Genomic DNA, 24,189 nt, shown 5'->3' on the forward strand with positions numbered 1-24,189 from the left:
AGACCCGACATCAGTAATGGCCGCTGGATCTCTGCAGTGAGAGCGGTCGCTTTTTGCACAGCAGCCGGGCGCCTCGTGGCCGCGATGCCGGCCGGGCTCGGAGCTCCCGGCGATCCGGGCGTCCCGGCGCTGTCCGTGGTGCTGAACCGCGCTGCTCCTGGCGGGGCGCTTCCAGAGGCAGGGCGGGGTGTAGGAAGGAGGGTGTGTGTACGGCCAAATGCGTGCGTTGTTGTTGCCTTTCTTGCAACGCGAGTGATCTGCCCGACGAGCAGTGGCTTTTGTTAGGGTGGTGATGGCTTTGTTGCAGCAAGTCGCTGTCTGTCCCAGAAGGAAACCTTAATTCTGGCTTTCTCGTGCTTGGTGTGTACATAAGCCTGGTCCCTACTGACTGCATCTGTCAGCCATCCAGCAGGGCCCAGGCCTTTCTGGAGAAGTTCTTCTTGCTGCTGAAGCTGTGACCAAAAGCCTGATGGGAGTTCCACGTGGCTGCCTGTCTCTCAACATTTGTCTAGTGAGCTGTAAGACATGCAAGTGACTCGAGATGACCTCTTCCTTTAGGTTCTTAACTGTTCGCCCTGTGGTAGAAAAATGTTACTGTACTGTAAAACCATAAGCAAATATGAGATGGGACGTCACATACTACAGTGTGTTATGTCAATCAGAAAAGTTACTCAGGTTCCACCTGTCTGAAAATTTAAGATCTTTAGCTGAACAGTTAGCCACCTCTCAGAGGAGTTGCTCATCGCGTTACCGATGAGCTGTTTTTAATACGTATGTTCATTTCCTTGCTGTGTCCTGGCTTTCTGTTTACACCACTGCACATCAGAATGGTATGTGAACATTGTGGTATTGCGGCACTCTGATGCTTTCAGAAGAGTGTGTTACAACATGGAGGCAGAAGGGGCATCCACTTGTGTGCCTGTGGCTGAGGGAGGGCAGGTGCTGCTCTTTGTCCATTGTCATCTTCTGTTGTAGGGGAGCAATGATGAGATATCAGACAACGATGAGGAGATTGAGGAGAAATCTGAGAGTGAAGGAAGTGACTATTCCCCCAACAAGAAGAAAAAGAAAAAACTGAAGGAAAAGAAGGAGAAAAAAAACAAACGGAAAAAGAAGGATGAAGAGGAGGATGATGATGATGGAGGGCTAAAGGTACCAAAGATTTGTTCATCCTGAGCTGGTGCTCGAACATGGGATCTCGTGGTGTGGCCAGGTCCCTGCTGACATCCGAGTACACAGTTCAGTGAGTCACTGAGTGAGAGCAGAGCTGTAATTGCGGGTCGGTCACCTTGCACTGATGAATAAGTTACCTTTGTTTAAGGCATGGAGGTAGAAGCACAGTACTCCCCATCAGGGAGACTGAGTTAGCCGCCTGGCGACGTGTGCTCAGAGTTCCTCATGGTACCTTTTGTGGTATTGAAGGCACTACTGAAAGCAATGGTTTGTTTTATTTGAAACAAACAGAAAAGCAGCCATAACAATGCTAATTTTGTGGTTGTTTTTGTTTTTAAAATCCTGAAGCATTTGCAATTCCAGCAGCAACCCAGCCTGTGGTGGACTCTAATCAAGGGCTCTCAAGCATAGCCTGACATTTTTACTGACAGATAAAAGGCCAACATGATCCCATGTTATTTTTGTTAGATACAGAGATTATGTTTCCTGGAGACGTGAAACCTGGGAAGGCTTTGCATTGTATTATGTGGTATGAGGAGCATTTGGATGACGCTGTATTAATTTGCTTCTTGGAAGTGTGTGAAGCATTATTTCATTAAGCACTTGTGCATGCTTTGTTTTTTTATATTGCAGAAACAATCTCTGTGTGTTGCTGACTAGGGAGAGAGTTTGACGTGGGGTATCTGGCAGACACTGTTTGTCTGCAGAGCTGTCACTTACATTAACAGTGTCTCTCTGTAATTCTACAGGAGCCTAAGAGCTCAGCCCAGCTGATGGAAGAATGGGGCCTTGATGATGTAGATTACATTTTCTCAGAAGAAGATTACCATACTCTTACTAACTACAAGGCTTTCAGCCAATTTCTCAGGTACAGAACTATAGGTATCAATGGGGCCTTGGGTAGTGATTGAGATTTGGATGTTACTCAAATAAGAAGTTGAAGGTGTGATGCAGAATTTACTCCACAAGCTCCTTACTGCTTCTCCCTCCACGACAAGAGAGGTCTTCTGGGCTCCATTTTAGTTGCAGGATAATTGAGTGGAAAACAACTGAGTTGTTTCTCCCTCCATGTCCGCTCTCCATAATTCCATTTTTTGTGTTTGTTTATTTGTAAAGTTTCTGTAAGGGGAAAAAAATAAGTAACAATAGCAATTTTGGCTTGTATTGTGAGGTGTTCAGAACACAACAGGTATAGCAGTCTGAGAAATCTAAGCATGGGCTTCTCTTTATTTCCTCGATAATAAAGTTCTGGTTTCTGCTGCCAGTAGCAGTGCCCCACAGTGACCTGCTGCCAAAAGTCATGCACTGCTGGCACTCAGGAGCTGAGGAGCCTTCCTGCAGCACGTGACAAGCGGGAGCAGGCGTGCATTTCCTTTAACCTGTGGTTTTTCCTTTCCCCCACCCTTCAGGCCTCTGATTGCCAAGAAGAACCCCAAGATCCCCATGTCCAAGATGATGACTGTGCTTGGTGCCAAGTGGCGAGAGTTCAGTGCCAACAACCCGTTCAAGGGCAGCTCGGCAGCAGCAGCAGCAGCAGCTGTGGCTGCAGCAGTGGAGACTGTCACAGTTGCCCCACCGCTGGCTGCCAGTCCCCAGCAGCCTGCCCTGCCCCCTGTCATCAGGAAAGCAAAAACCAAGGAAGGCAAGGGTAGGTACCGAGCACAGTGAGCTTACTGTGAAAGCTCTCCTGTTTCTGACAGCATTTGGCATTTCCAGCCCTGTTGCAGTTTGCAGGCTGCAGTCCCTCTCCTGCGTTCCACGGTACCAGTTTCTTCTCCCATTTCCTTGCAAGCACTGGATCTGGGCTGGCAGTCCAAGGACTCTTGGAACAGTGGAACAACAAGTCTTTTGTTCCTCCAGGTCCAGGTGTGAAGAAGAAAATCAAGAGCTCGAAGGATGGGAAGAAAAAGGGGAAGGGAAAAAAGATGGCAGGCCTAAAATTCCGGTTTGGAGGAATCCCCAGCAAAAGGAAAAAGGGCTCCTCTGTAAGTGTGCATTTCTGTGCAGGGCCTTGGGTGTGGAAGGGTGCAGCAGGGAAAAGCCAGGACAAGTTCCCTTTGCCTAGAAATCTCCTTTGCGCAGGGCAGCCTGTGCTGCTCCAGCAGGATCGCTCTGTCCTTACCAGCTTGCCTATCCCTCTTGCAGTACCTTTCGCCTTCTAGAGAGAACATGGATCACAAATCTCCGCATGGTCCCTGCCCTCCAGCCTTGTGTGGCACGTCCTTCCCTCACTGGCCCTCAGAGTGTCAGGACATCCCACCTGAGGAAAGGGCCAAGCTGTCTTTGGTTGGGGGTGGGAGGAAGCCTGGATGAAGGCTGCTGAAAATAAATGCTACAGCCTCATTTGTGCCCCTCTTTGAGATGCCAGTCTCTGTTCAGTGTGTTTTTTCATCCCTTGTTAGAGACCTGCATCCAGGCTTGTGTTTGTAAAGATGTCATATCTGGGCGTTTGCTACTAAAACCATATAATCACGTTTATTTTCAGTGATGAGGTTGATAATGCCATCATTTCAGATTTCATTTGCAAAGGAATTCTTCAGGGCTTGCACTCCAACTGAACTTTATGTCAAAGAGAATTATCAAGTGCTTTAATTAAGTTGCCATTGCTTGCCTCCTGGCATCTGTGGCTCTGCAGCATGACCCAGGGACAGCTGAGCACCCCAGTAAGTGCATGGGGGCAGGGTTCTGCTGCAGCTTACATGCAGCACTCCTCTCAGTGTATAAATATCAGACATAAGCACAGCATTTTAAAGAGCTAATCTCCTGAATGACTACTCAATAGGAATGGTTCTGCAGATCTTGATAGTATTGCTCAAAGTCCCATTAGTTCACCTTTACTGGAGTTCCCTGCCTCTCTTGCTCTTGTTCACATAACAAGCAGTTTATAAGTAACTCTGTGTATCAGAAGTAGAAGAGGAAGGAGCAGGCTGGGGCAGTCACTCAGCCCCACATCACAGCAAATCCATCCCATGTCTGAGTATGTTTCAGATCCGTGCACTTGCATTTCTAAGACTGAGGAGGAGCTTGGCTTGCTCCTGCAGTCAGAGTACTAAGCACAGAAGAGCATACAAACTGGGGCTGTGCATGTGCAAGTCTGGCCTCCAGGATAAGAATTCAGACACTGTTATGTTTTAAGGGAAACCCAGAACTCATCTCTTGACAGGCAAACACAGTGTGAACTCGAGTCACTGATTGATGTATTTTAAATGTCTCTGAGATTTGCTCAGTGACTGCACCTTGGTGGTGCTGCTGAACCCGGCTAACTGCCTCTATGCTGTGCTGAGCAGTGTGAGATAATTGTCCTCTGGCTCTCGTTGTTGTCTGTGCTGATTGATTGCCTGGCTGGAACATTGATCTGATGGAGGAGATTTACCTGCTTCCTAATGCCTTGTGACACAGTCTTATGAATTCTGGCTGCCAGTGCCAGGAGTGTGATAACCCTGCCTCCATTCCTGATGCCCTAACCAGCCAATTCCTGTGGGAGCCCTGCGGTGCTTCTCTTGAGGGAGCCCCGAGGAGCTCAGCTGCCGATCAGTGATCCTGCGTGGCTTCATGCAACTGCTGGTGCTCAGCTCTGCTCTGTAGCAGAACATCCTGGAAGTGACTGTGTGCCAGCACCTGGACAGTGTGTGGTTCTGTTTTCTCCTCTGCAGAGTGAAGAGGAAGAGCGGGAGGAATCCGACTTTGACAGTGCCAGCATCAACAGCTCCTCCGTGCGCTCCGAGTGCTCGGCTGGCCTGGGGAAGAGAGGGAAGAGGAGGAGAAAGAAAAAGAGGAGTAGGCCATCTCTTTGTACTCTGTTCCTGTTCTGTTTGGATTTCCCTCTTGAGATGGTGCTTTCCTGGTCCTTGCAGTTCCAAGCAGTGTCCAGCACTGATTCCGTGGGAAAGGAAGGGCTGTGCTTGTCTGTGTGTGCGGTATGAGAGGTCCTTTCTTGGTGTCCAGACTCTGCTGTCGGTTGGCTTGCAGAAAGCACACTCTACTTTTTTACAGCACTTCTAGTAGTGAAGGAGCAGCCTGATGCCAGGGCCTCTCCATCCACCACTTTCCCTCCATGGCCCGGGGCTCCTCTTGCCCTGATCAGCTCTGCGTTGTGGATTTCACTGTGTCAGGAGGGCAGCTGCAGTGTTGTGTGGTGCTTTGGGCACTGGGGTCAGTGTGGGCAGGTGGGCAACTGCCACCCTCCTGCATGTCTGTTCCTCCCAGGGTCTGTCCTGAGGCAGCACGTTTCTGAATTTGTGGGGCTCTGAGGCTCAGCCCCGGAGCAGCACAGCTTGTGGCTGGCAAATGAGGAGCAGGCCTGGCTGCAGGCGAGGCAGTGCTGGCGGATGGTGTTTGTCTGTGTGAGGTGTGTGGTTGGTGACAGGCCAGGGCTGTGGTGACGGCGTAGGGAGATGGAGGGCAGCAGTGACAGGTGTCTGGCAGGGCCGGAGTGGCTGTGGGCAGCTTTGATTCCTTAACTGGTGGAGGCTTTGTGTAGGTCTGGTTAATGACACCTCCATCCCTGTTGAGAGCGGTCCCTCTGCACCAAGACTCTGTGCTTCTGCTGCTTCTGCTGATGAGCTTTGCTTTTGAGAAACCAAAGGGTGTCTTCTGTGCTTGAGGACAGCTGGGAGGCGAGTGTTCTGCCTCCTGCGAGGTGAGGGCATCGTGGCTCTCGCTCCTTCCTCCCCTCCTCTTTCTGCATGGAGCTGGAAGAGCTCCTGTTCTGCACCCAGCGAGTGCCCAAGGAGAGTGCAGCAGTCCCAGGAGGAGGGTCCTCAGCTGCATTACTGTTGCATGGAACGTTTGCTGGCGCTGGGGTCTGTGGAGGTTTCTCTGACTGCCTCCCTTGCAACCTCTCCAGGTTCTGGCATTCTCCATTGAGAGCCTGAAGGAACCAAAGGATGATACAGTGTGGAGAGAGAAAGAGAGACAGAGGTGAGATGATGCTGTGTGCGAAGATAACTGTGATGCTGAGGGACAGAGAGGCAGGGGGACGTAGCAGGAGGGGCCGAGGTGAAACGTGTTGCGTTTTCCTTTACTGTACCATAGAGGAGCAGCTGTCTTGGGAGAGCTGGCGGCTCTGCTGTCTCACTGACTGCATCTGTCCCTTGCTTGTAGTTGAAGAAGGGGATGGCTACGAGACGGACCACCAGGACTACTGCGAGGTGTGCCAGCAGGGAGGGGAGATCATCCTGTGTGACACCTGTCCGCGTGCCTACCACCTCGTCTGCCTGGACCCTGAGCTGGAGAAAGCCCCCGAGGGCAAGTGGAGCTGCCCACACTGCGTGAGTGTGGGCGCCTGTGGGAGTGCTGCCAGGCGGGGGGTGCCAGCAGAGGGTCTTGGTGATGGGGAGACTCTGGCCCAAGCCCGGAGACGCACAGTCAGGCTGGGGCTGGTACTTGGGAGCACTGAACTGTCTGCTCTGGGCCTGGGCTGTAGAGCTGTTGTATTGCCTACGTGAGTGGGATGGGTGGGGTATGGAAGTGTGCCTCCCTCTTGTGATCCCGCTCTGGGCTGGGGTCCCCTCAGTGCTGTGGTGATGCTGCTGTCCCCCTCAGCTTTACTCTGGCTGTACTGCCCCAGGAGAAGGAGGGCATCCAGTGGGAGCCAAAGGAGGAGGAGGATGAGGAGGAGGAAGGTGGTGAAGAAGAGGAGGATGACCACATGGAGTTCTGCCGTGTCTGTAAGGATGGAGGGGAGCTGCTGTGCTGCGACACATGCCCGTCCTCTTACCACCTGCACTGCCTGAATCCACCCCTGCCAGAAATCCCAAATGGTGAATGGCTCTGCCCTCGCTGTACAGTGAGTGTTTCCTGCATTTGTCACCTTGTCCGTGCTCCTGCACCCTTTGGCCCTGCCTGTCCCCTGCAGCTCGGCTGCCTGTGCAGGCTGCTGAGTTCCCTGCCTGCTTCTAGATTGCCTGTCAGCTCTCATTTGATGTATGCCCAGTGTAGTGAGGGCTCTGCCCCTGAGGCAGGCTTGCTGCAGAGGTGGGTGTGATTTGTGGAGTTTGAATTGTGCCGGGCAATTAAATGTGGAAATAAGGAAACATTTATTGAGCTCTGCCTGCTCCTGTGGTAAGGCCTGTCCCCTCAGGGGGTGTCATGGATGTTCTCCTCAGACACGTGTGCACCACCCAGCCTTCATCCACTTCATGCACCCTCACCTCCTGATTTCTGTCTGCCTAGTTAGCAATAGCAAATGAATAACTTCTCCTGGGAGCAGAGCAGTGCCTTGGCTGTGCCCAGGGCAGCTGACCCTGTTTGCAGGGTGAGTGAAGTGCAGTCAGGGCCTGTGCTCATTCCAGCCCACGTGGTTCCCTGGGGTGCTCTCCTCTACTCTCAACAGCAGGCTCAGCACGGGCTCTGCCTGGGGCCTGGCTGCTTTCCCCCTCACTGCACTGCTGATTGGCTGCAGCCTGTGTGGGTCCCCCGCCCTCCAGACCCCCATACCCTGCACACTGTCCTTCCTGTAGCAGGCTGGGCACATCCTGCCTGCCAGAGCCTGCGGGCGCCGCACCTCTGAGCCGAGGGATGCAGTGTGGTCACTGTGTTCTGCATTCCGCAAAGGGGGGGATTGGTGGGACAAAAAGCTGGCGGGGCTTGTGTAAAACTCCCTGCTCTCGTGTATTTATTTGTTCGTCCTCAGTGCCCTCCTTTGAAGGGGAAAGTACAACGCATCCTGCACTGGGCGTGGAAGGAGCCTCCAGCCCCGCTGCCCTCTGCACTGCCTGCCCCAGATGCGGAGCTGGCTCTGCCGCTGCCGAAGGTGCTGGAGGGCATCCCAGAGCGTGAGTTCTTCGTCAAGTGGGCAGGGCTCTCCTACTGGCACTGCTCCTGGGTCAAGGAGCTGCAGGTGAGCGCAGGGCTGGAGCAGCGCGCCCGGCCGCTCCTGGCAGCCCAGGGGGTGACGTGGCTCTGTCCTGCTGCAGCTGGAGCTCTACCACACCGTGATGTACCGCAACTACCAAAGGAAGAACGACATGGATGAGCCACCAGCCTTTGATTATGGCTCTGGAGACGAGGACAGCCAGAGGGAGAAAAGGAAGAACAAAGACCCTCACTACGCAAAGATGGAGGAGCGGTTCTACCGCTATGGCATCAAGCCCGAGTGGATGATGATCCACCGCATCCTGAACCACAGGTGGGACTGGGCAGATGTGTGGGTAGGCAGCAGGAGGGCGTGTGCCAGGGTGCCCAGGTGGTGCGAGCACCCAGTGATGTTGGCACAGGGAGGAAAGGAGCAGGCTGAGACCTGTGGCATGAGCCCAAGAGGTGCGTAATGCCCACTTAACTCTTCCTGATGCCAACAGAACTGTGCCCGAGGAGAGCAGTTTGATCAAGTGCATTGCTCTGGTCTGAAGTGTTGACATTTGCACTTCTTTTGTACAGAAGAAATGACCTGCATAGGGAATCTGCAGTGCTGGCATTTTTTATGTTTTTACATCAAGACATCTTTTTGTTGAATCTCTGCATTTCAAGTGGCAACGTTATTTGGAGTCTACTCGACAGAAAATAGATAAAGCTATCTAGCTAATTTTCCTGCAAGCTTTGCATTTTCTGCTAGTAGGGCAAGGTTTAGCTCATCATAGGTATATAATTGGCTTCTGCAGTGTGGTTGTTCATTTTTCATTTTACTCTACTTCATAGAGTAATAAATGCTACAGAAAAAAGAAAGGAAGTGGAGTCTGGTCTTCATCCAATGCTGGTAAAATAGGACTTGTTGCCCTTAGACGTGCAGTCTCCACTCCTGACTGACAGCAGTCCATACGTATATGTGAACTGTTACCCATCTGGGCATGAGAGAGAGACAGAGCTCTGTCATACAAACAGCTTCTCAGGGGCTGATATTCAGCACTCTCCTGTGTGTGTCTCCTGGGTTTTTGCAGAGTTGGCACGTCAAGTTGTATGTAGGGTTCATTTTCTCAAAGGATTTTCATTTCAAAATGAACTTTGTGCCAGTGTGGTGTAGTCCAGGCTCAGGCTGTGGTCATCACTTTTTTCTCATTTCATTGACATGTTTTATGCTGTATGTGTTATAGCTTTGATAAAAAGGGGGACATCCATTATCTGATCAAATGGAAAGATCTGCCATATGACCAGTGCACCTGGGAGATTGATGAGATAGACATCCCATATTATGAAAACCTCAAGCTTCTCTACTGGAATCACAGGTAAGGGGTGGCCAGGCAGTGGGACCAGGGCTGGTGCGTGCTGCAGCCTGGGGCAGAGTCATGCAGAGCTGCAGCAGCCTGCTTGGGCTTTGCCAACTGATTTGTAGGTGTTGCCCTTCTGAGCACACACTGGAACCACTTGCAGGGACCTCAGTGCAGAGAGCAGATACTGAGCACTTTCTGAAAGTCAGATCTTGATGAAGTCTTTCCTGAAGTGCTCCATTACTCCAGGGCTGCTTTGAAATGCTGTCTGCTGGTTGTTTTATAGCCTATGCTCCCCTTCCCCTCCATGTATTCTGCTAGAACTATTCATGGCCTCGCTGTGCTTCAGGGAGGCTCTGTGGTGTTATGCTGACTGTATGTTGTGAGGGAAAAATCTAATTCTCTGAGATTGCTGTCCTTTATTTTGGATGATGTTGCATGAACTGTTGGAAGGGGATAATTAATGCTCCATGAGTGCCCATGGGAACTGGGCCAGAAAAGCTCCTGTGGGGAAAGAGGCAGTAGAGTTTGAGAGGCATTTCTAACCCCTGGCTTGGAAACACGGAGAGGAGTGTCTGTCTGCTTTTTCCTAATGCATGTTCACTGTTTCAGGGAGCTGATGCTGGGGGAGGACACACGTCCTCTGAAGAAGCTGAACAAGAAGGGGAAAAAGCTGAAAGAGGAGAAGCTAGAAAAGCCTCCAGAAACTCCTCTTGTTGATGTAAGTAAGAGTGGCGGGGGCAGAACGAAGTTTTTGTATGAGCTCAGACAGAGCTTGGTCAGTCTGGTGAGGTTCTCTTCTCTAGTTCCTTCAGGGACAGGTTTTCATTTCATGTGAAGCTATGGGATGGCTTTACCCTGTGCATGGGGGATAACAGTCCCTTTTCTGGAGCAATGGTTTAGATCCAAGAGGACAGTTCTGAAGGAGGGTGTTTGGGGTCTTCTTTCCCCAAAACAATGCATATGTGACACGCAGAGGGAGAGCTGGGCATGTGCTGTGAGAGGCCTTGCAGACTTTTCCTGCAGGAGGGAAGGAGGCTGCCAGCTGCCATCCTGCTCGTGTGCTGCCTCAGGGCTGCTTGGTGGCACACAGCAAAGCCTGTGCTGAGGGCAGGGCTGTGGTGTGGATAGTATCTGCACCTCTTATGGGGCTGTTGTGTGTCACTTATCTAAAGAGGGGTGTGATTGACTACAGAGAAGCAGGAGGGAGTTGGTTACTGCCTTGTGTCTTTTCCTTCAGCCTACGGTTAAGTTTGACAAGCAGCCTTGGTACATTGATGCCACAGGAGGCACCCTGCATCCTTATCAGCTGGAGGGGCTCAACTGGTTGAGATTTTCCTGGGCCCAAGGCACTGATACGATCCTGGCCGATGAGATGGGACTGGGGAAGACTGTGCAGACCATTGTGTTCTTGTATTCCCTGTACAAGGAGGTGAGCACCCTGTGGTGGCTGTGCGCTGCACAGACTCTGGTACAGAGCAAGCAATGTGGGTTTTGTCTCCCTGAGCAGGGCCACTCCAAAGGGCCGTACCTGGTCAGCGCCCCGCTCTCCACCATCATCAACTGGGAGCGTGAGTTTGAGATGTGGGCGCCCGACTTCTATGTTGTGACCTACACTGGGGACAAGGAGAGCCGGTCGGTCATCCGGGAGAATGAGTTCTCTTTTGAAGACAATGCCATCCGGAGCGGCAAGAAGGTGTTCCGGATGAAGGTGGGAGCCAAGTCTGTGTGCTGCCTTGCTTTAACCAGGAGTAAGAAGGAGAGAGAGCAGAATTTGACCCAGAGAGGGAAGTTTCTTAGGTCTCTGATCAGCTCTTTTCCAGAGAAGCTGACACTGTTTAGATGTAGAAGATTTATGAAATCTGAAGCTTTCTGCCAGGCCCTTTTCTGTTTCTGTAGTTCCTGCTTAATTATGATGTTCAGATCTTCTGCTGGTGTGATTCACACGTGAGCCCTGCTGCTGGTGCCGTGCAGTACAAGCAGCCCCCCGTTGTCTCCTTGGGTTAGAACCAGTGTCACAAACAGCATCACCAGACGTGGAGGCTGTCCGCTTCTCTGCTGTTTTCTACCCTGACTTTTCTCCTCTTCTGCACCTCCAGAAGGAAGCCCAGATCAAGTTCCATGTCCTGCTCACCTCTTACGAGCTGATCACCATAGACCAGGCGGTGCTGGGCTCCATTGAGTGGGCTTGTCTGGTGGTGGACGAAGCGCACAGACTGAAGAACAACCAGTCCAAAGTAGGTGGCAGGTGTTTGTGAGCCATTCTTCCAGCCCACTGCTGTAGCTGTTGCCACACAGCTGCTTTGGTGCTCTGTTTTTTCCTGCCTGGGAGTCAGAAGATGTCTTCAGCTTGCTCAGGCTGTGCTTGAGGCTGCATTTTGGTGGGGTTGTTCTCTCTAATGCCCTCTGGCACCAGCAGTGATCCGTGTGCCATCCTGGCTAGTGGTGCCCACAGGCTGGTGCCTGGTGCTGGATGAAATTTGGGCTGAAGAGCTCTGCTTGGCCCTGTGGGCACGTGGAGCCAGCAGAGAGAGAGGGAAGTGCTCAGTGCAGTCAGGACCTTCGTGTGCTTTGTGTTCACTGCTCCAGCTCTGCATGCAGAAGATGGAAGGTGGTTTGTTCTAAATGAAGGGGAAACTACCAGTGCTTTTTAAGTAGAATGCATACTGCACTGTTTTTGTTTTGTTTTTGTGTAAGTGCATAATTACAACTTGATATCACTTCCAAGTTCTTTAGGGTGTTAAACAGTTACAAGATCGATTACAAGTTACTGCTTACTGGGACTCCGCTCCAGAACAACCTGGAAGAGCTCTTCCACCTGCTCAATTTCCTGACTCCTGAGAGGTTTAAGTAAGTTGCACAGATTCCCAGCAGTTTGCTATAACAGTTATGTGAATGTGTAACGTGAGCTCAGATTTTGTTCACATTGAATGCTACGTTGTGGGCCCTGCAGGTAGAGCTTGCCTTCCTCTCAGTCAGGAGATTTGTGGATGAGGGCTGAGATCTGCCCTGCTCCTTCCTCTCTCTGAGGAGGCAGTGGTGTTTTGGGAAACTTGTTCAGACCTCTTATTGGCGTATTTAATGAGAATTTCCCTCGGCAATCAGCCTGGCTCCTGCTCTGCTCAGGCACAGGAGTGTTATCTCACTGTGTGCCCTGAGAGCTTTGTGTCAAGTCCTACAGAAACAAATGTCTTCACCCCGACGTGTCCGTTTCGCTCAGCGCTGTGTGTTTGTGGCTGCTTTTACAGTAACTTGGAGGGCTTCCTGGAGGAGTTTGCAGACATCTCCAAGGAGGACCAGATCAAAAAGCTCCATGACCTGCTGGGCCCCCACATGCTGCGCCGGCTGAAGGCAGACGTGTTCAAGAACATGCCGGCCAAGACGGAGCTGATTGTCAGGGTGGAGCTGAGCCAGATGCAAAAGTGAGTGCTGGCATGGTGTTGGGCTGCACCTGGCTGCTGCTTCCCCCCAGCTGTGGTGTGGCAGGGCTTCGCTTGGGTCGGTGGGTCACAGAAAACCCTTTGTGAGAAGAGCTGAAGTCCTTTATGTGCTCCTGGGGAGTGCTCAGCCCCTTTCAGGTGGGCTCTGCGCAGTGCTGGCTGCTCTGCAGGGAGCGACTGATGTGTGGTGCACTCCTGCCTGCTGTGCACTGAGCCATCCTGCTTCCTGGGGCTGTGGAACCCTCAGGACAGCCAAACAGACCTGACCCCAGCCTGGGGAGGCTGAACCAGTACCTAGAGAAAAGTCCCCATACCAGGCATTCCTTTTGGAGCTCTGTTGATGTATCTAGAGTTTATGTGCTGGTTTTTGGCAGTCCCGTAATGCCAGTGTCTGTCCCATTCCCTTTCATACAGGAAGTACTACAAGTTCATACTAACACGGAATTTTGAAGCCCTGAACTCGAAAGGTGGAGGGAATCAGGTCTCACTGCTCAACATCATGATGGATCTGAAGAAGTGCTGTAACCACCCATACCTCTTCCCTGTGGCCGCTGTGGTACGTGAACTGTGTGCACCACAGAGACGTTTTGCAGAGTAGTGTGTGTGCAGTCTGTCAGTGGGGATTGTTTCCAGGTTAAAAGTACAGGTTTTGGTGTGAGTGATTTGATATGAATACTTGCCTTTGCAATGCACGTGACTTTCTTCATGACCTTCCTGAAGAGGTTAACCAGAATCCTTCACAGGAGGCCCCGGTTCTGCCCAACGGATCCTATGATGGGAATTCTTTGGTCAAGTCTTCTGGAAAACTGATGCTGCTCCAAAAGATGCTGAAGAAGTTACGGGATGGGGGTCACAGAGTTCTGATCTTCTCCCAGGTGTGCAATGGGGAAGGGCTGGTGAGGAACCCTGAGAAACTGCTAAAGGACTTTGTTCTGTATGAGAATTCTGTGTTAGGTACAGACATAGATAGATGGAAGAGCTGCTGCCAGCTTATGTCACAGCTGGGCGCCTCAGCAGTCAGGGGGATGAACCATTCCTCTCCTGAAGGAATCCCTGAAATGTTTGAAACCACTTTTAATCTGCAGATAGAAGAGAGAGAGAACAGCAGTAGTGCTCCCCTCCTGGGCGGGCTGTTCAGACCCAATTCCTTAATGTTGGTAAAGCTGCCTCTGGAGGACGAGATACGAGTGATGCCCTGGTTTGCAGGGCTGCTGTGGGTGTGAGCACAGTCGTGGCAGCGCCATCCCTTAGGAATGTGGGGGGCTGCAGTGTGCACCATGGGGCAGTGACCCCCAGCCCTGGGCAGGCTTTGGTGGAGTCTGTGCAGGGCTGCTCACACCTCACCCCTCAGATGACGAAGATGTTGGACTTGCTGGAGGACTTCCTGGAGTACGAGGGCTACAAGTACGAGCGCATTGATGGGGGCATCACTGGAGGCCTACGCCAGGAAGCCATTGATAGGTTTAATGGTATGAGCTTTTCTTCCTTTCCACGAGTGGCAGTGGGCAGTGTGGGCTGGGGCCAACTTGCATCAGCCAGCAGAGGAGTCAGGCATTGTGGGGGCTGTGTGCACTCCTGGAGTGCAGTGTGCTGAAGCCCAGAGCCCTGGTGTGATGTGGGGCTGCTCCTGGCTTGTTAAGCCCCTCCAGTTGTTTCACACAGTAAACCCCGAGCCTGGTAATGACAGGCTGTTTGGCTTGAAAGACTCCTGCATTTCCCTTTGAGGCCTCAGAGCTTCCTTTTCAGACCTGGAGCTGTATTTTCTCCAGTAACTGATTCCAGGCACTGATGTATTTTTACCCTTTGCCTTCCCTGCCTATTGCTTCTTGGCTTAGATTGGTGGTCCCTGATGTTTTATAACTAAAACACCGTGCTACGCCTTTCCACATAAGCCCAACTCCTCTTTGTCTCACCTTCTGCCACCTGTGGGTTTGTCTTTCTCAGCTCCTGGTGCTCAGCAGTTCTGCTTTCTCCTCTCTACCCGTGCTGGTGGTCTGGGCATAAACCTTGCTACGGCTGACACAGTCATTATTTATGATTCTGACTGGAATCCCCACAATGACATCCAGGTTTATTACTTTTTCTGTTCCTTCCAGTATAGTAAGTACCTTTCTGGATGGGCCCTCTGTGCATTCTGCCAGTGAAATGAGCTCTCTCCTCTTGAGAGCTGCTGAGGGTTCCTGCAGTTTGCAGGACATAGTTCTGTTCAGGAGCCAGTTTCACACCTCTGTTGGCCTTATCCTGGCCTGTCTGCAATGCAGGGGTGGACTGGCACCTAAAACTGGCTTTCTCCTGCTGCTTGTCTGCAACCTAGTGTCCCTTCCTGTTCCGGGAACTTTCTACTTGCATTTCCAAGAGCTGTGGCAGACCCTATCTAAGGGCTGATTGCCAGTGGCAAATGGCAGCTGAGGGGCTTGAGCAGCAAATGCCTCTAAAAACAATGGAAAAGAGGACGTACTTTTCCCTTTCGTACTTCCTGATTGAGGGAAGGTCTCTCTAAAGCTACTCACAGTGTTACAGTCCATTTGTGTGAGCACCTCCTTTCCCTGAGTCCTAGGCAAGAGGATGTGCTGGTACAGGGCGGTGATGGAGAAGTCAGGGCCTGGTGAATCTGCAGCCAGACGATTCCAGGGAGGAGCTTTTCTGCACTGCCTTCAGGCCTTTCAGTTAGAGGCCTGCACAAGGAAGCTGGCTTGCCTGTAGTCAGAGGAGGGGGAGGAAGTGTAAAGTCGGCTCTAAGGAGCCTCTCTTGCTCCACTGCTCCATAGCAGCCTGAAGGCTGAGTTCAGCCTCTGTCTGAGGGGGTCCAGGACTGGGCTGCCTGCAAACATGCCAGTGTTGGCTGTTCTGCAGTGATGTTGTCTGCCTGCAGGCGTTCAGCAGAGCACACCGCATCGGGCAGAACAAGAAGGTGATGATCTACCGCTTTGTGACCAGAGCCTCTGTGGAAGAGCGCATCACCCAGGTGGCCAAAAGGAAGATGATGCTCACCCACCTGGTGGTCCGTCCTGGGCTTGGCTCCAAGTCAGGCTCCATGACCAAGCAGGAGCTGGATGACATCCTGAAGTTTGGGACGGAAGAGCTCTTCAAGGATGATGTGGAAGGTTGGGCCGGGAAGGAGCTGGAGATGCTTTGAGCAAAGCCAATCCCTGTTGGAGCTGCAGGGCTCATTCCTGTGCCTTCCACTTGCAGGCATGGTGTCTCAGGGACAGCGGCTCACCATGCCGGATGCCGTCACCCCTTTCTCTGACACGCCGTCCACCAAAGGGGGTGCAGTGACTCCTGGCATGAAAAAAAAGCACGGTGGCACCCCACCAGGTCTGTAGCCCCCACTACTGGGATGACTTGGCCCTATGTCCAGCCTGGTTTTGCTGGCTCTGGGAGCACGCCATATGATTTGCTTTCTGTTCCCCTTGCTTTGCCCTCCAGGTGACAATAAGGACGTGGATGACAGCAGTGTGATCCACTATGATGATGCTGCTATCTCTAAGCTTCTGGACCGAAACCAGGATGCGACTGATGACACAGAGCTGCAGAACATGAACGAGTATCTCAGCTCCTTTAAAGTGGCCCAGTATGTTGTGAGAGAAGAGGATGGTGTGGTAATGTGATTAGTATCATGTCTTATAATCACATCTCTTTGTATGTCCCTGTTTGCGCTTCTTCCTCTGCCTTTCTTGTTCTTGTGGGTGTTTCTGTGCAGGGCAGTGCTCCTCCCTGCTCTTTGCTGGTGGTAGCAGTGATGGTGCAGCCAGCAGGACTGCAGTGGCTGAGTGTGGTTCTGACCTATTGTGAATGCTCTGTTGCATGTGGGTTTCTCTGAACCCATTTTTCCTATTGGAAAAAGGAGACTGCAGAGAACTGTTGTTTGGGATGGGAGCAAAAATGATACCCAGGTACTGATGGTCTGGATCTCAAGTGACCTGAGGATCTGTGAAATGGCCCCATTGATTGATGCTATTTCTGAGGCTGGGTCCCTTCCCTGCAACATTGCTCTTCTGGTACTTTGTTCTGCCCTTCTGAAGGCTGCTCCCCTGGATACTGGGAGCAGGGCATGGCACTGCTCATGTACTGTGCTGCTGTCATTTGTTCTCCCTGTAGCTAACAGACTTCCTTTATCTGCCTCTCAAGCCGACAGTGGGCTGCTATTCTGGGAAATCTCTGCAGATCTGTAATTGTTCCTAGATGTGAGCACAGGCTCTGCAGGGCAGGATGGGTGGCAGTGTTCTCAGCAGCTATTTCTAGGTCTGGGTGGCTTGCTGGGATGCTGTCTTGGCCCTTTGATAACCACGCACTGAGGTCAGAACATTTGGGTGAAAGTGAGACTTTGTTTGTACATACAGATGGAGCAGGGTGAAGGAGGCTCACCACTGGGTGGTCAAAGCATGTCTGAAGATCTTGCTTGCCAGCAAGTGTCTCAGTGCTCTCCTTCCCTCCCTCTTCCCTGGAGTGCAGTTAGAAGACATGCAGCAGTGTGATGCACGGAGGTCTGCAGCTCTCTTATCTCAAGCCTTTTTGTTTTCTTTATTTGCAGGAGGAGGTGGAACGTGAGATCATCAAACAAGAGGAGAATGTGGACCCTGACTACTGGGAGAAGCTGCTGCGGCACCACTATGAACAGCAGCAGGAAGATCTGGCCAGGAACCTGGGGAAGGGGAAGAGAATCCGCAAGCAGGTCAATTACAATGATGCCTCACAGGAGGACCAAGGTATGGCTTTGACTGCTTGGCTCCTGCTAGGACTCAGGTCCGGGAGCAGGCTCTGTGATTTTTATTCTTTTCTTTTTGCCCCGTAACTCTTCTCCTTGGGAGAATTCAGGAAAAACCTGTCTGTGGGCAAAATATTTTAATTTTTTTTTTCTGTGTAGGAAACTAATAATAATAATGCAAAAACTGAGTCTGGTTTCCTGTTTATTGCTGTTCCTTTCTCTCTGGGTACCTGGTACTGGATGCTGGGGGCAGTCTCAGGGCTCCTGCTGTCCCCCTCAGGCAAACTTGCAGGGTTCTCTCCTGACCTAGTCTCCTTGCGTCTGCAGAGTGGCAGGACGAGCTCTCTGACAACCAGTCTGAGTACTCCATTGGCTCTGAGGACGAAGATGAAGACTTTGAAGAAAGACCAGAAGGTCAGAGTGAGTTAATGAGCTTAGTACTCTGCGGGAACTTCAGCGACAGCCTGTGATTGGGGTGGGCTGGCACTCGAATGCAGCAGGAAGCTCTGGGCTGGGGGGACCCCCTTCTGAGGGAGGCATTCTTTGCCCTGCTGGGTGAGGCAATTCTTAGTGCAGGGAGCATGACCTGCTGGCTACTTGCAGGGCTTTGGTCTGGTCCTTGTGGTAGCAGGTTCTGGTCTGCAGTGTGTCCCCTGGCATGGGGAGGCCAGCTGAGTGAAGGGGCACTGAACAACCCTGACAACAAACCGCTCCGTGCAGGTTCTGCTTCCATCAGGAGGGGCTACAGGAAGCTTAGGGCACAGGGGTTGGTCAGCACCAGCTCTTTGGCCATCCCTCTGTTGGCTGGGCACGTTTGTTACATAGGTTGTGTGACTCTAGGTGGCAGGAGACAATCACGGAGACAGCTGAAGAGTGACCGGGACAAACCTCTCCCTCCTTTGCTGGCAAGAGTTGGGGGGAATATTGAGGTGAGCGTCAGCAGTGGCCAGAGCATGGCCACTGCCTGTCTGGTCCGCTTCGTGCCGCTCTCCAGCGTCAGGCCTGGCTCGGGACTTGTAGCAGCTGTGAGGCTCTGAGGTGCCATCGTTTCTGAGGCCTCCCGACCTCTGCTCCCTGCAGGTTCTCGGGTTCAATGCCCGCCAGCGCAAGGCCTTCCTGAACGCCATCATGCGGTGGGGCATGCCGCCCCAGGACGCCTTCAACTCCCACTGGCTGGTGAGGGATCTGCGAGGGAAGAGTGAGAAGGAGTTCAGGTACTGTGGTCGGGCACGAGGAGGCCTGCGTGGGGTTCATTACACACAGCTTCGCGATGCCATGTGCCTGAGGGCAAAACTCTGCCCTCGGCCTCTGGTGGAAGCAGGCGCTGCGGGTGCTCAGCAGGAAGCTCGCGGTCCAAGCTCTTGCTTTCCTTGCGCAGGGCTTATGTCTCCCTGTTCATGCGACATTTGTGTGAACCTGGAGCAGATGGTGCTGAGACCTTTGCAGATGGCGTTCCCCGGGAGGGGCTGTCGCGGCAGCACGTGCTGACTCGGATCGGAGTTATGTCGCTAGTAAGGAAGAAGGTGGGTGAGTAAAATCTTACATGTGCCCTTCAGTATGTTCTGGGCACTTGGGGGTTCCATTAGCTGCTGAATGCCTCCTCGCCAGGGATTCCCTTATTGAACCTCCAAGACTTGGTGCATGGCTATGTCTGTGGTATTCCAGTGATGTAGGTCAGCTGGAGATAGAAGTGCAGGGTTGGCAAAAAAATCATGGCAAATTCACATTTTTTAACTTCTAAAAATTCTTGGATCTACAGTTCTTTTCATTTCAGATGGGGCTATTACGGTAACCTACTCAGACCTCCTGTACTGTACAGGCCAGAGACTTCCACTCGCTGAGTCTTGCATTGTGCCCAGCATCTTGTTGAGCCAAAGCATGTCTTTCAGAGAGACGTTTGGGCTTGGTTTGGGTCTGAATGATTATCGATTGTGTTGCTAATTCCAGGCATGTGCTGGGCCCCAAGGACACTGACAGTTAGGTGTATGGAAGAATCCTCAGCTGTCTTGCAAGGAGATCCTCTCCTCATAATCCATGTGTTGACAAGTGTGGCACTCAGAGTTGTCCCAGGAAGACCATTAGTGGTTCCAGTGTGGCAGTGGGAAAGGGCAGATGCTGAGAGTGATGGCACCCGATTTTGCTATGTCTTGAGCACTGACTGTGACTCTGCCGGGTAGGGAGAGTGAGAAATTGCAGCCTAGGGAATGGGGAGTGCAAGAGAGGCTCTGTGAAAGAGCAGAGAGCCCCAGTGCTGGGGTTTAAGTGGAGAGGAAGCACAGAGCATTTTGATGGAGGCATGAAGCCCTCGTGGCCACTGCATGAGCAACCCCAGGGTACAGCTCACCCTGCATGCCTGCCAAGGCTTCACGTGGGCACCAGCACGGCCACTCGCATGCTGCCTTTCTGCCACTCACACAGCCTAAATCAGTGCCTCTCCCTTGTGTCTGCAAAGCCAGCAGGGCAGCAGTGGACCTGCTGGGGCATGGGAGGCTTTCTGTGTGATTGCGGTGTCTGCTGCCGTGGGCAGAGCAGGACTGCTGCTGGAGGTGCTGCTGAGGCTGGGAGCCTGCAAAACAGCAGGGCGTGAGCAGTGGCACCTGCTGCCCAGCAAAGTGTGCCACCCGGGGTGGTGGGTGTAGGAACACCCCTGGATGGGGCTGGCCTGCTGCTGCTCTGCTGCTGGCTGCCGTGTTTGACTTGCTGTCACGTGTCTGCCCCAGGTGCAGGAGTTTGAGCATGTCAATGGGAAGTACAGCACCCCAGATATGATTCTGGAGGGCCCAGAGAGCAAGAAGTGCAGTGAGATGGTTTCTTCAGATCCCAACACCCCTGTCCCAGCCAGCCCAGCGCACGTCCATGCAGGACCTCTTGCCCTTGCAGGTAAATGCACAGTGGCCTGGTTGTGGCTTTGGTATACCTTAGGGAAGGAGGGGGAACAGGACATCAGAAGGTTTTGCAGGTATCTGCCTGGCACCGTGCCCTTGGCACGATGGGATTCCTGTCTATAGCTTCCTTGCTTTGCTGGTGTTACAGAAAAAACAGATCCACCACTTGGATTCCAGGAGGAAAAGGACCAAGTGGAGCAGAAGTCCAGGAGAGCATCTGACAGCCAGGTAGGGAGTCATAAGCCTGTGCCCACAGTGCTGCCCTGCAGGCTGCAGAGCTGCATTAATGGTGTTTCTTGGGAGATACTGCAGCATTCCTCTGCAAGCAAACCACATCCCTCTGGCTGCTGGGCTAATTCAGTGTGGGTGCTTCACATTAAGGTGCCTGGAAGCACTGAGAAGGTGGAAAAAGAAGAGTACCAAGAAAACTGTGAAAGCAAGGAGAAACTGAAGGAAGAGAAACAAGACGAGAGTGAAAAAGCTGAGCCTTCTCCTGAGCCCCTGGGGAAAGGTGAGTCTCTGTGGCTCAGAAGAATGTGGGCTCCATTCTGAGCAGCATTTGGGACATCTGTGAGAGCTCTGACAGTTACACTGACATTGATGTGTGCTGGGGAATTTCTTCAGCTCAAGGTGCATAGACACAGAGCACGCACTGCGACAGCCTCAGGTGCTCGGTGCTCCTGACAGGCAGATGCTCTCTGTTGGGAAATTCTGGCACTTGCTGCTGGCTTCTCTTCTCCAAATCACAGTGGGAAACCTGAATGTCACAATATCCAGTAGAAATTGCTAAGAAAAGACTTCCTGTTGGACTTCCAGATTGCTGTTTAGATAATGATAGGTTGTTGTCACAGATGTAATCTACACTGTAATGTTAAAGCATCAGTTTAATATAATCTACAAGTTAAAACAAATCAAAAGTAAGTTGTGATAAATGCTTGTACACAATGCAGTCGCTTTACCCTGAAAGTTGCAATCTATCCAGATATATTATTTCCTGAAGAGCATTTTACATGTTATGCTTCTCTCAGAGTCCTGTTCCCTTCTGCAGATGAGGGAGTTCAAGAAAAAGAGAAGGCTTTGGAAAAGCCAGAGTCAAACAGCAGTCCTGGTAAAGGGGAAGACAAAGAAGTCAAGCCAGGTAAGGTGCCAGGAGGCTTTGGAAAGAGCAGTGGTGTGAAATGCCCTGCTGGGCAGGGTCTCTGAGTGAGGGCAGGTGTCTGTGGGGTGGCACGGGGCCTGCAGTCAGCTCTTGCAGTGGACAGTGTGCTCTGTGGTGCTCAGGAGCCTCCGTAGGACCTCATTACAATGGGCACTGCCTCTGCTTGCTGTGAAAACATCAGGAGCTGCTGGAGGTGGCAGATGGCCAGCAGCTGTGTGGCAGGAGGTGGGCTGCTGGCTTCTCTAGCAGTGATTTTAGTGGGGACTTCTGCTTGCAGTTGGGAGCAGTGGTAGCAGCAGTCGGTCTGATGGCTGAATAAGTTTGGGGAGGTGTAATTTCCCGTGTTTGCCCAGCAGAGGATACCAAGGTGGAAGAGAAGGAGCAAAGTGAGACGCAGCAAAATGGTGACAAAGAAGAGGAGGATGGAAAGAAGGATGACAGAAATGTGAACTTTAGATTCATGTTCAACATTGCTGATGGAGGCTTTACAGGTAAAAACGAGAGATGAGCCGTTGGTTACTCCTGCAGAGCTTTGACATAAAGCTCTGTACTGAGCACTGTTCCGTGGCTCCCTGGGCCATCTCCTCTCTCGCCCTGCACGCTGTGCCCAGCAGCCCTGCTGGCTGACCAGGCTGTCTCTCTTCTGTTTCTGCAGAGCTGCACACGCTGTGGCAGAATGAGGAAAGAGCTGCCATCTCCTCCAGCAAGATCTATGACATCTGGCACCGCAGACACGACTACTGGCTGCTGGCAGGGATTGTCACGTACCCTTTGGCTTTGTGGGTGATGGCTTCCCCGTGCCAGGCAGAGGAGGCTGTGCTGTGAGGGCAGTGGGGAGGGAGGTGATGGAGCGGGGAAGGGGACTGGAGATGTTGCTGAGAAATGCTGCCTGCTGGCCGGTTCTTGCCTTGACGCTCCCTCTTGGCAGCCACGGCTATGCCCGCTGGCAGGACATCCAGAACGACCCCCGCTACGTGATCCTGAACGAGCCCTTCAAGTCGGAGATACACAAAGGGAACTACCTTGAGATGAAGAACAAGTTCCTCGCCCGGCGCTTCAAGGCGAGTTGCAGGGCCAGGGCTGGTGAGTCCTCAGTGGTGGCACAGAGCAGAGCCCCACGGCGAGGTGGAGCGGAGCAGAAGGCGGCAGATGTTTGTGAGGCATCACTGGCAGTGAGGCAGCACCCTGAGGGGCAGGGCTGGAGGAGCAGGAGCACGTGCTAGCTCCAGAACGTGGCACATGGATGGAGCGGTGCTGTGGAATTGCTGCCCAAATCTCTTCTTGGGGTACTTAGTGTGTGATTGGCTGCGTTGGGATGATACAAACCCGGAAGTTGTGGGGTTGGGGTGGATGGGGCGGATGGCAGGCATGTGGGTGGCACTGGCTTGCACGGGCACAGGTCTGGTCCTGATCCGTTGCTCTCCTGTGCCTCCCAGCTGCTGGAGCAGGCCCTGGTGATAGAGGAGCAGCTGCGGCGGGCGGCGTACCTCAACATGACTCAAGACCCCAATCACCCGGCCATGGCATTGAACGCCCGTCTGGCTGAAGTGGAGTGCCTTGCCGAAAGCCACCAGCATCTCTCCAAAGAGTCCCTGGCTGGGAACAAGCCTGCCAATGCCGTCCTGCACAAGGGTGCGTGTGGGCAGAGGGCAGGAGGTGCAGGGAAGGGTTGGCTGTGCTGAGTGAGACCGCTGGGCAGTGCAGCCTTGGGGACTGCTGGGAGGAGCTGATGTCCAGTTGGGTCACGAGGTGCCGGGCGTATGGGGACAGGGCACAGCGGGCACGGAGCTGCCGTGGGGCCACGCTTCAGGGTCAGCAGTTCTGGCTGTGCATTGCAGTGCTGAACCAGCTCGAGGAGCTGCTGAGTGACATGAAGGCTGATGTGACACGCTTGCCCTCCATGCTGTCCCGCATCCCTCCCGTGGCTGCACGGCTGCAGATGTCGGAGCGCAGCATCCTCAGCCGCCTCACCACGCGTGGCGGGGAGCCCCCGGTGCAGCAGGTGCGTGGGCTGAAGGAGTGCAGAGCTGCCCTGGGCTGCCCCGTGTCCCCCGCCCCGGCTCTGCACTGCGTGCCCTGTGTTCCAGCTTCCCTTCTCATTTCCTCAGGGCTCCTTCGGTTCCTCCCAGATCTACAACAACAGCTTTGGACCGAATTTCCGAGGTCCTGGGCCAGGTGGGATTGTCAACTACAGCCAGATGCCTCTGGGACCCTATGTGACAGGTAGGTTGAAACTTCTGACGGACACAAGCAGGGAAATGGAAGTGACAGATCTTAGTGCAAAGCAAGGATGGCGGTGAGCAGCTGCTTTCACTCTTACCAACAGATATTTAGCCCTTTCCAAGACTTTCTTCTGCTGTTCCCATTCCCACCCGAGGTAAGGCTGCACCTGTGACCATCCTCTGAGCTGCCGTGTGCTGGCAGACCACGAGTCCCTGTCTGTCCCCTCAGCAGCCCCTGGGCCACTCTGCAGCCCCGAGAAGAAGCCGCAGGGTCACCAAGGGATGGGGATGCAGTGGGCAGAGGGGGATGCAGCCCCGCGCCCCTCGTCCCCACATGTGCTTCAACCGACGTGACCCCGACCATCGCCAGAACTTCTCTGAAGGGGATTTCATTTCCTTGTACATTTTTTGCACTTTCTTATTGAAGACTTGAAGAGTTTGTCTGGAAGTGTGGGATGAGT

The 24,189-nt window shown here is 52.7% G+C and overlaps 1 protein-coding gene across 1 annotated transcript in view; it reads left to right on the top strand.

Moving 5' to 3' along the window:
- Window positions 1–24,188, top strand: part of CHD5 (chromodomain helicase DNA binding protein 5) — a gene marked incomplete at its 5' end in the record, with an annotated part of 26,776 nt that extends 2,588 nt beyond the window's left edge. The window contains 39 exon segments of the mRNA XM_031556625.1: window positions 976–1,152; window positions 1,923–2,041; window positions 2,583–2,821; window positions 3,034–3,158; window positions 4,827–4,950; window positions 6,277–6,443; window positions 6,743–6,961; window positions 7,808–8,014; window positions 8,091–8,302; window positions 9,201–9,332; window positions 9,927–10,035; window positions 10,555–10,746; window positions 10,825–11,025; window positions 11,414–11,551; window positions 12,043–12,164; window positions 12,563–12,736; window positions 13,169–13,310; window positions 13,498–13,629; window positions 14,106–14,223; window positions 14,699–14,823; window positions 15,627–15,858; window positions 15,947–16,072; window positions 16,184–16,356; window positions 17,289–17,463; window positions 17,790–17,882; window positions 18,303–18,391; window positions 18,543–18,676; window positions 18,841–18,985; window positions 20,183–20,342; window positions 20,496–20,575; window positions 20,729–20,858; window positions 21,396–21,485; window positions 21,863–21,997; window positions 22,162–22,270; window positions 22,435–22,567; window positions 22,943–23,138; window positions 23,345–23,508; window positions 23,615–23,729; window positions 23,833–24,188. Of these exon segments, the coding sequence (XP_031412485.1) occupies window positions 976–1,152; window positions 1,923–2,041; window positions 2,583–2,821; window positions 3,034–3,158; window positions 4,827–4,950; window positions 6,277–6,443; window positions 6,743–6,961; window positions 7,808–8,014; window positions 8,091–8,302; window positions 9,201–9,332; window positions 9,927–10,035; window positions 10,555–10,746; window positions 10,825–11,025; window positions 11,414–11,551; window positions 12,043–12,164; window positions 12,563–12,736; window positions 13,169–13,310; window positions 13,498–13,629; window positions 14,106–14,223; window positions 14,699–14,823; window positions 15,627–15,858; window positions 15,947–16,072; window positions 16,184–16,356; window positions 17,289–17,463; window positions 17,790–17,882; window positions 18,303–18,391; window positions 18,543–18,676; window positions 18,841–18,985; window positions 20,183–20,342; window positions 20,496–20,575; window positions 20,729–20,858; window positions 21,396–21,485; window positions 21,863–21,997; window positions 22,162–22,270; window positions 22,435–22,567; window positions 22,943–23,138; window positions 23,345–23,508; window positions 23,615–23,729; window positions 23,833–23,840 (5,661 nt within the window).
- Between the last annotated feature and the right edge of the window lies 1 nt (window position 24,189).

This window comes from Meleagris gallopavo, chromosome 23 (assembly GCF_000146605.3).
Source record: "Meleagris gallopavo isolate NT-WF06-2002-E0010 breed Aviagen turkey brand Nicholas breeding stock chromosome 23, Turkey_5.1, whole genome shotgun sequence".
Classification (NCBI taxonomy): Eukaryota; Metazoa; Chordata; class Aves; order Galliformes; family Phasianidae; genus Meleagris; species Meleagris gallopavo.